Source organism: Cupressus sempervirens, chromosome 1 (assembly GCF_028749045.1).
Source record: "Cupressus sempervirens isolate cs-2001-9-10 chromosome 1, ASM2874904v1, whole genome shotgun sequence".
Classification (NCBI taxonomy): domain Eukaryota; kingdom Viridiplantae; phylum Streptophyta; class Pinopsida; order Cupressales; family Cupressaceae; genus Cupressus; species Cupressus sempervirens.
Window position 1 is genome coordinate 544,726,110 of NC_143118.1, and position 12,716 is coordinate 544,738,825.

The window sequence follows — 12,716 nt, forward strand, 5'->3', positions numbered from 1 at the left end:
TACAAATGTGGCATTCTATTTTGGTTCATTGGTTATATCATCACAAAACAAAATAAGCAAAGGATCATTTCTTTTAAATACCTTCTTGGTGCAGGGGCCCAATGTCCTGACCATTCATGTCAAACCATAATATTGATATGTTAGGATGGTAATAAGTGTCTTAGATTGACATAAATCAATAGGTTAGATTTCAAACATCTTTTGTGTTCATTAAAGGAATTTTTTTGTAGTAAGACCTATGTGCAAGATTTGGGTCGGTCAACGTTGGTCAATGCTAGAATTTGACCAAAAACATGCATTTTCATGTTTGTAATAAGTCTCCTATGTTTTAGCGTGCATTTGAATCCATTTGAAGGTATTGAGAGGGTAGAAGCAATAAAAGATGAAAAGTTGTCAAAAAGTTGTCAAGCAACATTTTTTGTTGCTGAGCAATTTTTGGAAGGCCAATAGTCATGGCCATTGAATGGTCGATCAAATGTGAAAGAAGGTGAAAGGTTAAATGTCATGACCTATATCTTATTTTTTTTCAACCTAGGAAGGGGTTGGTTGTGGTACAAAGTTGAATCAATAAAGTTATCAAGTTTTTGGTGGGAAATCTCAAAGTACTATTATGACAGTGAGTGCCTTTTTATGTATTGTTTTGCTTCCTTCGCTCGTAGTTTTGCATTTGTTTATTGTAGAAGTCTTCTTTCATTTTGTAGATGTTGTGTTAAGACCTTTTGGTCATTGTAAATAGTTGGATTTGTAGTTTCAATTTATTTACTACTCACTGTTTACCCTAGACAACAGTTAGGGTTTGAAGCAAGAATGAGCTCTCCCTCCATACCCACTGGTGGAAAAATTCTATTTTCTGTATGGAGCAAGGGGATAGGATGGAGGGAGCAATTTTGGAGTTAGTTGCTATGTCACCCACCTGCTTGAGGTCCTTTGGAGCTTATTAGGCTAAGCATCTCTATGTGCTTGGTGAGCAGAAAATTGCAAGAAGACATTGTAGAGTTTAATGGGGAAGGTGTAGATGATTGAAACCATGGAGTTAGAGATGGTTTGAGATGCCCTTGGTGTTGGTATGAATAGTTGTGAAGTGGGTTATAAATCAAGGTAGGTTTTAGAGAAAAATGTGGTGTTAGTCCTTATTATGCCTAAATTAGGGCTCATTGGTTGATGGGTAAGGAGGACAAACTCAAATCCCATCTTTTGGAATTTGTTAGGGTTAAATGGCTTATAAAATATTCTCAATTTTTTTTGGTAGTTTCTTTGAAAGATTTGTGAGTTTAATGTCTAAGATTGTGAAATGGAGCTACAAGGAAGAGCCCTAATTAAGGTCTCCTAGTGCAAATTGTTGTTTGAGTTTAGGAGAGTGCCCAAAACCTATTGGTTGGACTTGAACCTTGATGGGAAGATGGAAGACAATGTAAGGGAGTGTAGGAAGGCTTAAGATCCTGGAAGGTGCAAGGGAGTGATATGTTGGAGCTAGGTTTCCTTTTGAAGGCTTGTGGTGTATCTAGAAGGTAGAGGTGGATTTGAAAGGTAAATGTGAAGTGCTATAAAGGCCATTCACCAGACCTCTAGCCAATGGTAGGTCTTGAGGGGCTTGAAGAAGTATTAGTAGAACTTAGGAGAAGCTTAAGGAAGAGATAAGGATTGTAATTTTAGAACTTACACCCATTACTTGCATCACTTCCTAGGACACATAACTCAAACCTATTTATAGACAAGGCTACTTAAAGACCTACATGTTTACAAACTTTTCTAGAAGGCCCTCCTTAAAATATAAACATGAATCTAAAATGGTGTGAAAAAAAAGAATCGAAAAGAGACCATTGTAATGCACTTTCATCATGAACGTAATTGTATTTGTAAATTAAATTTGTAATATTATTATAATATAAACATGATAGTTAGGTATACAAATTAACTTATAAATCTAAATATTGCTTATGAATGATGTTTCCACTATAGTGTTTCGTAGTTTTAAATGCATTACATATGGAGAAAAAAAAAAGAGACTAAATTAATGATTGATTTGATAAATCATCACACCACTAGAATTAAAAGTTGTATGTTTATCATTTGATTGAAGAAAATAAAAAGCTTCAAACTACATTTGTTTTCTATCATCTTCTTACCTATAAGATAATAGTAACAATAAAAATAATAGCATGCCAAATAATGCCATTACTTTGAATCCCTTTAATCCCTTTAGCACTCTTGTTATTTGGCAAACGATAGGATACGATATAAATAGACTCCATATACCGAACAATAATTCCCCTCCCATATAGTCAAGTGCCTCTACACCTTCCCTAATCACATAAAATGTGGTAGACATCATGGCAAGAAGGATGAACATAACTAGAGTCATAGGAAGAATGAACAACAATGACGCATTACTAGCATATGGGGCTCCACTTCCCAATTCAGATTTGGGATTCGAAGTCTTGGGAGTGATGGTAAATGATGATCCTACTAGCCCAATTGACTTCAACAGTGCTTCCAATGTACCCAACACAAAACATGATACATTTGATAAAAACCAAAATCGCTCCTCATTCCACCATTCTCTTACACCAAAACGTTCATTCCTAACACCCCACTTGTACTCCAGAAAACTCATTCCATGTTGAAAACAAAGAGCCCCCACAAACCACATTGTTTCGTACTCTCTCACCTGCACGAATCAATCCATTGTTAATCTACGTATTCCAGAAAGGTGCAATACAACATGTACAACAATAACACCACACAATATTTAGGGCTTGATGGTACCTTGGGAATAAGTGATTTGGATGAAAGCAAGCAAGCCACATGCAACACCATATACAGCAGTACAAACACTGAAATACCAGCATAGAACATGCAATCATAAATATAGGCAATTCTCTGCAGAAGCATGAGCCTGGTTTTCCGGCTGTATAACAAAGATGAGGATGGCATTAGTAGTATGGAAACCAATCCAGCTGCTATTCTTTTCCTTTGACCCAATCGATCCAGAGCAGTTGATGGTGCTATTCCTTTAAATGCTGGTGGAGTAAGCCACAAGTAAATAGACCTCCATCCCAAACAATGTATTCCGTATCCTGTCAATACATCTTCTGTACTCGACCCATACTTCCATCCCACCTGTAATTCAATTCTATCTTAATGTCGGGACTTCGCTCTTTCATCTTGATGATGAAATACAGAGTATGATCCCAAATATTGACGCAAAAATAGAAATACTATTTACTTTAAAAACACAGCAAATGATCTAGATTTCTTTACAAACCTTAACCAGAAAGAAGTTATTAAGTTTTTCAGTCACCTGCTTTCCCCAAGCTGTTCCCTTTTCATGGTTGCAGCTGCATAAATCCAGAGCCATTTCCTTTGTTACATGTTTCGTCAGTGCTGATTTCCCAAGCTCTAGAGATGAGCCTAGACCAGGTCTACACTCACAGTCTTCTAATAAATTCCCTTGTTGAGTTTCAACTCCTGTTTTTTTTTTACCAGTGATGGGCTGAAAGCTAGATTAACTATTATTATTTATTAAAATTTATTATTATTATGTGTTAAGTTTGAATAGATTCGAATTCAAAACTTCTCACATAAGAAGTTCACAAGTTATCATTGTATAAGAAATTTTCTAATTTTATTACATCTACATCAAAGCTAATCTTGACAAGAGACTTTCACTGTTCAAGACCATACCTTGCAGAGCTGTTCTTCGAAGAAAACAGCTCGTCCCACAGTAATAAGGACCTTGAATTCCATCCAATCCTTTGAGCAATACCTGTACATCTCACGTATGACCTCATTCAAATCAAACAGAGAATTCCCATGCATAGTATATACTAATAATAAGGAAATATAAACATATAAGCTGGCAATGAATGCATAGTTTATACTTTTAAGGAAATATAAACATATAACTTGGCAATGACTGTTTATGCCTGTTTTCCTACAGTGGAGAAATGTAATGCCACTGAAGCCCTCATTTGACCTACTAAAATTTCTGAGTTTCCTTTATAAATTCTTCTAGCGTTCCAACTAAACAAGTTGGTGTTTCCACGGAAAATGCTCTATTATGTTAAATCGCTAAGACAGCAAGATTTTGAATTATAAATTCTTGTCAACTTAAATAGAGAGATTTTCATTAAACTTCAATTAAAAGGGTTTTATGGAGGTAAAAAGTTAGAAGACAATATGATCTCACATATGATTATATTGTCTCAACTATGATCTCTTTCAAATCAAACAGATAATTCCCGTGCATAGGAAATATAAACATATAAACTGGCAATAACCGTTTATGCCTGTTTTCCTACAGTGGAGAACTGTAATGCCACTGGCGCTCTCATTTGAGATACTAAAATTTTGAGTTACCTGTATATATTATTCTAACTTTCCAGCTAAACAAGGGAGTGTTCCCACGGAAAATGTTTAATTGTGTTCGATCGCTATTGTAGCAAGATTTTGAATTATAAATGCTTATCAACTAAAAGAAAGATTTTAATTTAAAGTGTTGATTATGAAGCTAAAAAGTTATAAGGGGGGAAGAAACAGGGTCCATGAAACTTCTATTAGTAGAAGACTCTATTTATTTTTATTTATTTATTTTGGCTGAAAATATAATTGATCATTGAACTGCTCAGTAGCTCTGAGTTAATTAGTTTGAGTGTTGTTTTAAGATTTATTTTTATTTTGAATGTGTAAAAACGCTTTCAAATAGTTATTAATATCTTGACAAGACTGAAGTAAGATATAGTAAGATATAGAATTGGATTAATGAACAGTTAAATTTTTACAATTGTATAAGTTTTTACAATTGTAAAAGTTTGTGCTACATGTTTCATTAAAAAAAGGAAATTTACAAGTAATAAGGCTGTATGGTATCTTTGCTTTTCAAGTTTCCAGTTATTATGTTATTATAATTTTTGAAATTTCAAAATTTTAGTGTTATTTTACATTTTAAGTTTTACATTTCTCATTCTTTTATATAAGTTATGCACTACACGAAGCTTTTTAAAATTTCAATATGTACATTTGTTAAAAATAAATATAGATGAACAGTTATTATATGTCCTTCTTTCCATTTTTCCTGTTGTTATTCCCCGAATTCACTTATACGATCATACAGATTTGTTTTGACAGGTAATTACTTACATTGTAGAGAAAAACAAGTCGATTTCCATCAACGTCTTGCCCATCAAGATTGTCAAACACTTGCGGAAACTGCACAAAACCCACATTTTCTCCGAGCTTTGTGTCCATAAAAAAGCACATGGCATGCTTGAGAGCGTTTGAATCATTTATGTACGTATCACAGTCGAGATTCAGAATAAAAGGGCTGTTGCTCAATACTCCTGACACTCGCATCTGCATCATGATTTAAAAACACTATATCGATTTTAACCGTGGTGCACTGTAATCTCATTCAAATTCCGAATTCCCCCAAATCTATCAATACCAAGACAAAAACAAAAAAGAACATACCAGCGCATTCAGAGCCCCGGCCTTGAATTCATGTTTATATCCCTCCCTCTTTTCCCGCGCCACATAAACAAGCAAGGGGGCATTCCATTCAGATCTACCAATTTCAATGTTATTCAAAACCTGCACAGGCACTAAATAGATTGAAAAACCGAAGCCCTAGGAAAAGGATAAAGGTTAAATAAAATGCAATTCCTATTTACCTCAACTATAGGCGGGTGATCATGTGGATTATCAGATGCCCAAGAGGTGTACCGCCGCGCAATTTTTAGGGCTTCTTGAGGCCTCTGCGCCAAATCGTTAACCCGCTTCTCCAACTGCTCATATTCTTCCTGAATTCAACATATTTATGCATATTTACCCGAGTATCTACAACAAAGAATCAGCTCATATTAACAGGCTATAAAACAAAAATGTGCGAAATACTACCTTCAACTTATTCCCCTGTTCTGATAGAGAAGAAGCTGAGGGAGAATTAAAGAATTTAGCCGGTGATCGAGGTTCGACAGAATGCGATTTGCAGAAAGGCATCCATTTGTGAGCGAATATGAAAACCTCCAACATCATACAGAAAATGAGAGGGGAAGCAGAGTCATCTGAGACATAGCAGGAAACCCTGTCGGCAGGGTAACCCACCGCTAACACGGAAAGTATTGTATTTGCAGTGATCAATGGAGGCTCCTTCTGTGGATCCGCCGTAGTTATGAAAATGTCGATCGGACACAATTTACAGGCTTCTCCAGGCTTTTCATACCTGCATTACCGCGAATTTGAGCCGAAATTTCATTGCCGAAGTCGCTTAAGATGCAATGAATGCGAGCATACCTGGCAGAGAGCGTGTGGGGATATGTTTGCCTTTCAACCGGTCGCCATTTGAGGAGAGAGTAGACTATGAAATTGAGTACAAAAAGGCATTCGCAGAATCCTGCAATCGCCCAGCTGAGAAATGCGCCCTGCAAAGGATTGTTGAAACGACATCTGAGAAGCAAGAGAAGGCAACCGCCCCTGCCTAATGTCAGCACCCGGTCTATATTAATGTGTTTTCTTGTGTTGGGAGGGATAACTGTGGTATTCAGAGGAAATTCGTCTGCTTCCATTACCAAACGGTTTCTGTGCCTGAAGCTATTTCTCTGCCTATTTTTGTGGCAAATAGTTAGGTAGCAGAAAAGGAGGTTTAAGAGGAGAGGACTGGTAGATGTGTTAGTTGGAGGTTATGGTAAAGAGGATGAGTATGATGGTAAAGAGTATAAAGTTTTAGGAGAGAGGATTCAGTAGTTGAACAGGTATTAATAGGTATTAATAGTTGTGAGGGTGATAAACTAGCACTTGCACCAGTGAGAGGTTAGATAAGCTGATTGCGTAATTTTAGAAAACTATTATTGTATAAAATTGCATAGTATAGTAACGGGTTAAACATTATTTTCTTGATGATAAATAATATTATTTTTCAAAAAAATATGATTTTTAATGTGGTCCAATAGTGCATAACAACAATGGTATTTTAGAAGTAGAAGAGTAGTATATAATAAAATGGAAAATTTGTATTTGAAGCATGCACAATGTTTGATGCAAATGTTTACCAAGATATGTATGTGTGGACCTAAATTGTATTTATAATATAATTATAAACTATCATTTGAAACATGCATGATATTTGATAGAAGCATTATTTTTAAGTAATAGTAAGTGTGCCAAATTTGACAGTACAATGTATTTGTATGGGTATTACTTGTAGGATATCTCATATTACATTTATATATCATCTATATGACAAGTCAATCTAAGTTTTGTTGTCGCTTTGCTGCATATAATGAACCTGTAAAAGAGAAGTAGACAAAAATGTCATCAAACAAATGTAATTCTTAGATAAAGTAATTTTTTAAATAAATAAAAAAGTGTATAGAATGGTGGAAGTGAATACGAAAAAGTACCTTGTCAAAGTGAGAGCAAGGACAATCGAGCTTCTTCTTTATTTCTAATAATATTGTAGGGGTTTTTTCCATTTTGCAAAAGCTCTCAAATGAGAAGGCAAGTTCAATTTGATGGCCTTATAGGGATTTGACCCTTGATATGACTGTAAAGGTGAGACCTTGTCTTTCAATTTTACCTATATCAATTGTGGCCCATTCTAAATTTAGGCCTTGTGATTTTTGTATAGTGATAGCCCAGGCAGTGGTAAGTGGTAGTTGGGTATGGTTGCCTCGGGTAATTGGATGGATTGGTATGATTTTTGGGTTGTTGACATCCCATGGAGGCCTATTGTAGCTATCAAATGTGACAGTAACATATGTTGACAACAGAGGAGGCTTAGAGGATGGGGCATATACAATGTCTTTAACTACACCAAGGGATCCATTGACAAGGCCACCTTGTATCCATAGGTTTGCAGTAAGCATGACATGTTGGAATTTACATGAGTACTTCTTGTGAGAGTTGGTCATCTATATATATTTCAGCATTATTACATTGAGTATTTACAGCTATACATAGTGCAATAGGTGCATTTAGTTGTTTGAGTTTTTGTTTATTGTGTATAGCAACTTCTTCATTTGTTGTAAACAAATGTATTGCTTGGTTGAAGTCCACTTGCTCAGTTGGTGGAAGGTGTGTGTTTGTGCATGTCTTTAGTAATTTCCAGTCATCCTCGGACGGTTCAGCATTGCGCATGTAAAGTAGTGCATGACGAAACTTCATTTGTGTTGGGTCACCATCGTCTTGTCTAAATATTGTTTGTAATGTTACAATGATATTAAACTTGAGCCAAAGATTTTGAGCTATTGTCCATGCTACATAAATAGGTTTGTCCATAATAGGAGGTAGCTGTGCAAATCACTAGTTAGAATTATAGATAGACCCCCAAAAGGAATGTGTTGTCAGTGGGGAAATGCCTCACGTAACCTCAAATCAATTTTAAGTAACAATCTTGGGCCTATGAAACTCATCTCATCGATCAAAATATATTTGATGTTTTTCATTTCTTCTTGGTAAGTTGTTAACATTTGTCCTTGTAGTGGTTTCATTTCTCTAATTGGTATCTTAAGGGCTGCATGTATAGTTGTTGCATGTATATTAAATGCAGCTATTCCAGTTGGTGCAAGAACAAGGGCAAGAGTTAAGCCATGTGGGGATTTATTTTGAAGAGACGTGCGTATACAATTGATTAGATATGACTTTCCCATTTTTGTTGTTCCTTGCAAGAGCATGTACAAAGGTTCAATATGACTATTCACAATGGAATGGTCTAAACTTAGTTGAAGGGCCAATTGTTGTTTAGGTGACAATTCGTACTGGCAATTGTACTCATGTTTTGGTGGCTGATTAGCTTGTTGAGTTATCTTAGTTCTAGGAACAAAATGGTTCGCATCTTCGTGCAATTGTGAAGGAACATCGTGACCTTCCCAGTTGTTGTTCTTGTCAAAATCGCGTTTACCCAACAAGTCAAGTTCATTAAAGTTGAAATTATTGGAATGAGACATTTTTGAAATAAGGTCCCACTCATGCAATTGGGGTGCGTCTTATAGAGATGGCTCATCCTCGCTTTCGATATCTTCTCCCAAGTCATTTTCAGTTTGTTCTTTGCAATCAATATGCCAAACATTGTATTTTTGCAATGACATGGCCTTCCAGTGAGAAATGATTTCTTCTTTCGAAAGACCTATATCTGTTGTGAGTGAGCGAAAATGTTTGTACAAAAGAAGCTCACTCCAACAAAATAGTTCAAAATTGTCAGAGTCTTTAGGTGGAACCATATAAATTTTTGGGTAGACTTGAACAATTGCTTTGTCATCTCTATGATGCCATTTGCACCCTTTGCAATTGGTTGAATATGTATATGATCTAGCAGACTCAATGAGTGAAATTTTCTCTAAGTGTGATGAGTGTTGTATGTAGGCTTGTATATAGGTAGATTGTATCTCATGTCCATGTACAGTTGGTTTAATGCAATGAAATATTTTTTTTCCAACATTAAGTATGTGATGTTTGTTGTTTAGATCAGTAAATGTTATGTCTGGAGATAAGACTACATGTAGGTTAGGCCATTTGGTGTCAGTTGCACTTAAAGTGAAGAATAGTGTGGGAGTACCTATTTGGGTAATAAGATATGTTAGATTTGTGTGGTGTTTATTCCAGTACGAGCATGTACCTTGCAAGGTGGATCCAAAATGCATTAGTTCTTCAACTAATTGACAATCATGCAGGTTTGTTAAGTTGGACCAAATATTTTCTATAGTGGTAGGGATATTATAATCAATTATGCATTTAATAAGCATTGATGCTAGAGCTTGGCTACAATGGTGCATCATAAAGTTAAGGAGGAAGTATGTAAATAGTGGGTATTGACCGAACCTGTTGTCATGATAACACATAAGGTGTAGAGCATATTCATGAAGTTGCACATCTCTTGCTCATGGTTGCATGGGTTGTGCTATTTCATTTGGGAATAGAGTTGGAAATGCCATGTCAAACAATCCCTCAGTGATGTACTCATTAATTGGTGTTGAATTGATGTGGGGCCAATCGAGTTTGGTGTTAGGTTCATGGTTGAGGTGCAATGATTCCTTAATGATTTGCAACTCACGTTGTTTGTTTGGTAGACTAACCATAAATGAAGTAGAATTTTGTGTGTTTTGTTCATGGTTAATTGGTACACTTTCAAGGTCATTGTTGGTTGAATGTGGCTCTTCATGTTCGCTATGTAACAAGCAAAGCATTTCAGAGACGTCAGTAGTAGTATCTGGCAGTAGGGATAATGTGCTCTCATCGATTATAATGTCATTGTAATAAGGGTCATATTTGATTTTGTATTGGAGTGCATTGTGGACATGACTTTTATTGACATAACAATCATAAGCCTTCCCATGTGAATTCAACTTACGTACTATTAAAACATCCAATTCATGAAGCCTATGTGGCAATGTTTTTGCAATGAGTTTTATATCTTGGGGGAAGCTAATTGTATGAACACTATATTTGTATTGTCCGCCATGGGCATGTGTTACTTGTAAGATTAGATTTACACGTGCAATGAGCATTTCTTCTACTTGTGTGAGAACTTTAAGAACATTTGGTTGTTCAAGTGGTTCCATATTGTTTGCAAGTGAGAATCGATGAAGACCTTTCTCAGCAATGCATCTTCTACAAGCTATGTCTTTGTGTGAGAAGTGCACAAGAATACTCGAGTAGCGCTCATTACATATATAACACATGTGTAAGTTGGACAATGCATCTAGCCTAGTTCTAAATGACTTGGTCATGTCTAAGAAGGAAGATGACACATTGAAATCCATATTGTTAAGTGGGAGTGCATGGGGAGGCCTATGTTGTGAAAGGTTTGTCTAAAAGGGGGTACACGAAGAGATGGCATGGTTGGTTGGAAGAGCTTCTATAGACAAACAAAGTGGCTGATTTGATGTATGGTGGAGTCGTTGCATGTGCTAGAGTTTTTGGTGAGCACTAATTTCCTCTCTATGACGAGCATAATACAAACGACTTCTCTTACGTGTATGTAGTTGAATGGGGCTACTGAAGTGTTTAGGCTTTTAGAAGTTTGCACATTTGAAACTGGAGGTGGTGGGGTTTGTGATGGAAGTAGTGTTGGAATGGGTGGATTGGCTAATTGATGTGGGGTGGTAGTAGAAGGATGGGAGTAAGATTGGAGTGTATGAACAAGTGAGGCAATGGAGGAAGATGCACGATGGATCCTACATCATGCACTAATCTCAGCTCTATGGCTAGCATAATACAACTGGCTTCTTTCACATGATCGAAGATCAACAGGGCTAGTTAAGTTTGGCCATCCATTGGAATCATGGACATTTGAGTCCATTTTTTGTACTCCATAAAAGATACAATACATGTAATCAGTAACTCTAATCCTTAATACAATATACAAATGTAGGAGCATGTATGGTAGCAACAAAATTAGTTGTTAATTTCATTGCAAGGTATAATGTGTTACAATTAATCATGTGTAGTTATCCATTAAAATGAGAAAATATTCTACTAAGAATTGTAAAATTATAGTTATAGTAGTAATCTATGTGTTTTTTGATTGAATTGGTTTGTAGACAACATTTATAATTCTAAGCCAACAAAAAGCAAAATCATAAAGTTAAACATAACAAATATGAATATTAAGTGTTTCAAAGTGTGTGGATAGAAAAGATGAAATAATTTATAAAAATGACTCACACATATGTATACAAGGTAAGTAATAGCTACATTTGATGCTTTAATATAACCATAAATAAAGTGTTATCTATATATCTAGTGTATGTAACAAGTTTTGAAGGGGCCTTGAAACCCTATACATAGATAGTGCAGAAAGAAGTAAACAAAAAAAAGAGAGTATGTAAGAAGAAATAAGTAAAGAGGTACATATATAGGTATGGAAGATTGAGGTGTTAGGCATCACTCGGAAGACAAAATGAAGAAATACCTTGTAACAAAAAGTTGATTTCATCAGTAAAACCAAAAATTTTCACATCATCAATAGTTGATTTCAAATGTGTTTCATTGTTGTATGTTTCCATGTGGTTTGATAGGGTAAAATGGTATTGACGGTACTCTAGATTTTTAATGACCAACTCAATAAAATGTTCATTGTCATGGTTGAATTGTAGCATATATAGTTCCTTTGCAAGCATCCCAATGAGTTTAGTTGCAGCCTCATCAAATGTTGTTGCCCAAAGATGTGGGGTCTTCAATCTTTACCTAAAGAAAATACCTATAGTTACATTCTGGAAAAGTAAGTAGATACTTTGAACAAGACCAATGTCTGTCAACATTTTGTTCTACTCTTTTTTTGCATTGTTTACCTCCAATCTCATTGGGAGAAGCTGGATAGCAAGTAGTTTTGGTCTTAATAAAAACCAAGGTTGCTCTAACAATGCAATGTAGAGGTTGTAATGTGTGTAAAGGATCTTTAGTGATAGATGAGATGGTATTTTGTTTTAAGTTGGTGGATGGCCCCACAAAGTCACTTTGGGGAAGGAGGATATTTGGGCCATTTGATGTGAACCAAGATTGTAGTTGTTTTGTCTCTTCGATATTAGGATTGATAAACAATTGTGATGTTGCCAATGTATTCACCAGCTTACCATTGTATTCAGCAATGTGGCCATTTTTTTATGGCAAGAATAGTAACCTTTTGTAGATGATACATTTCTTGCAGTTGATTACCTTCAATTTGGGTTGTTTTACCCCACAAGGTAACAATTACTATGGATGAACACATATCTATAAGTTTG

General features: G+C 35.6%; 1 protein-coding gene across 3 annotated transcripts; it reads right to left on the minus strand.

Annotated features, from left to right (window-relative positions):
- Positions 1–2,043: 2,043 nt before the first annotated feature.
- LOC149578611 (putative cellulose synthase A catalytic subunit 2 [UDP-forming]) lies at positions 2,044–6,731 on the minus strand. Of its 3 annotated transcripts, none has more exons than XR_016364624.1 (9): positions 6,292–6,730; positions 5,896–6,220; positions 5,670–5,798; positions 5,470–5,589; positions 5,140–5,352; positions 3,685–3,766; positions 3,302–3,338; positions 2,767–3,120; positions 2,044–2,668 (listed from the first exon to the last, which is right to left on the minus strand). XR_016364624.1 is itself a non-coding variant. In XM_089830193.1 (9 exons), exons 1-9 carry the CDS (start codon positions 6,561–6,563, stop codon positions 2,123–2,125), a joined length of 2,208 nt encoding a protein of 735 aa, XP_089686319.1. In that variant the 5' UTR covers positions 6,564–6,731; the 3' UTR covers positions 2,044–2,122. The 3 variants fall into 3 exon arrangements, 2 of the variants coding, with proteins under 2 accessions (XP_089686319.1, XP_089686311.1); XM_089830193.1 differs by having other exon boundaries at positions 3,302–3,468; positions 6,292–6,731; XM_089830185.1 differs by having other exon boundaries at positions 3,266–3,468; positions 6,292–6,731.
- Between the last annotated feature and the right edge of the window lie 5,985 nt (positions 6,732–12,716).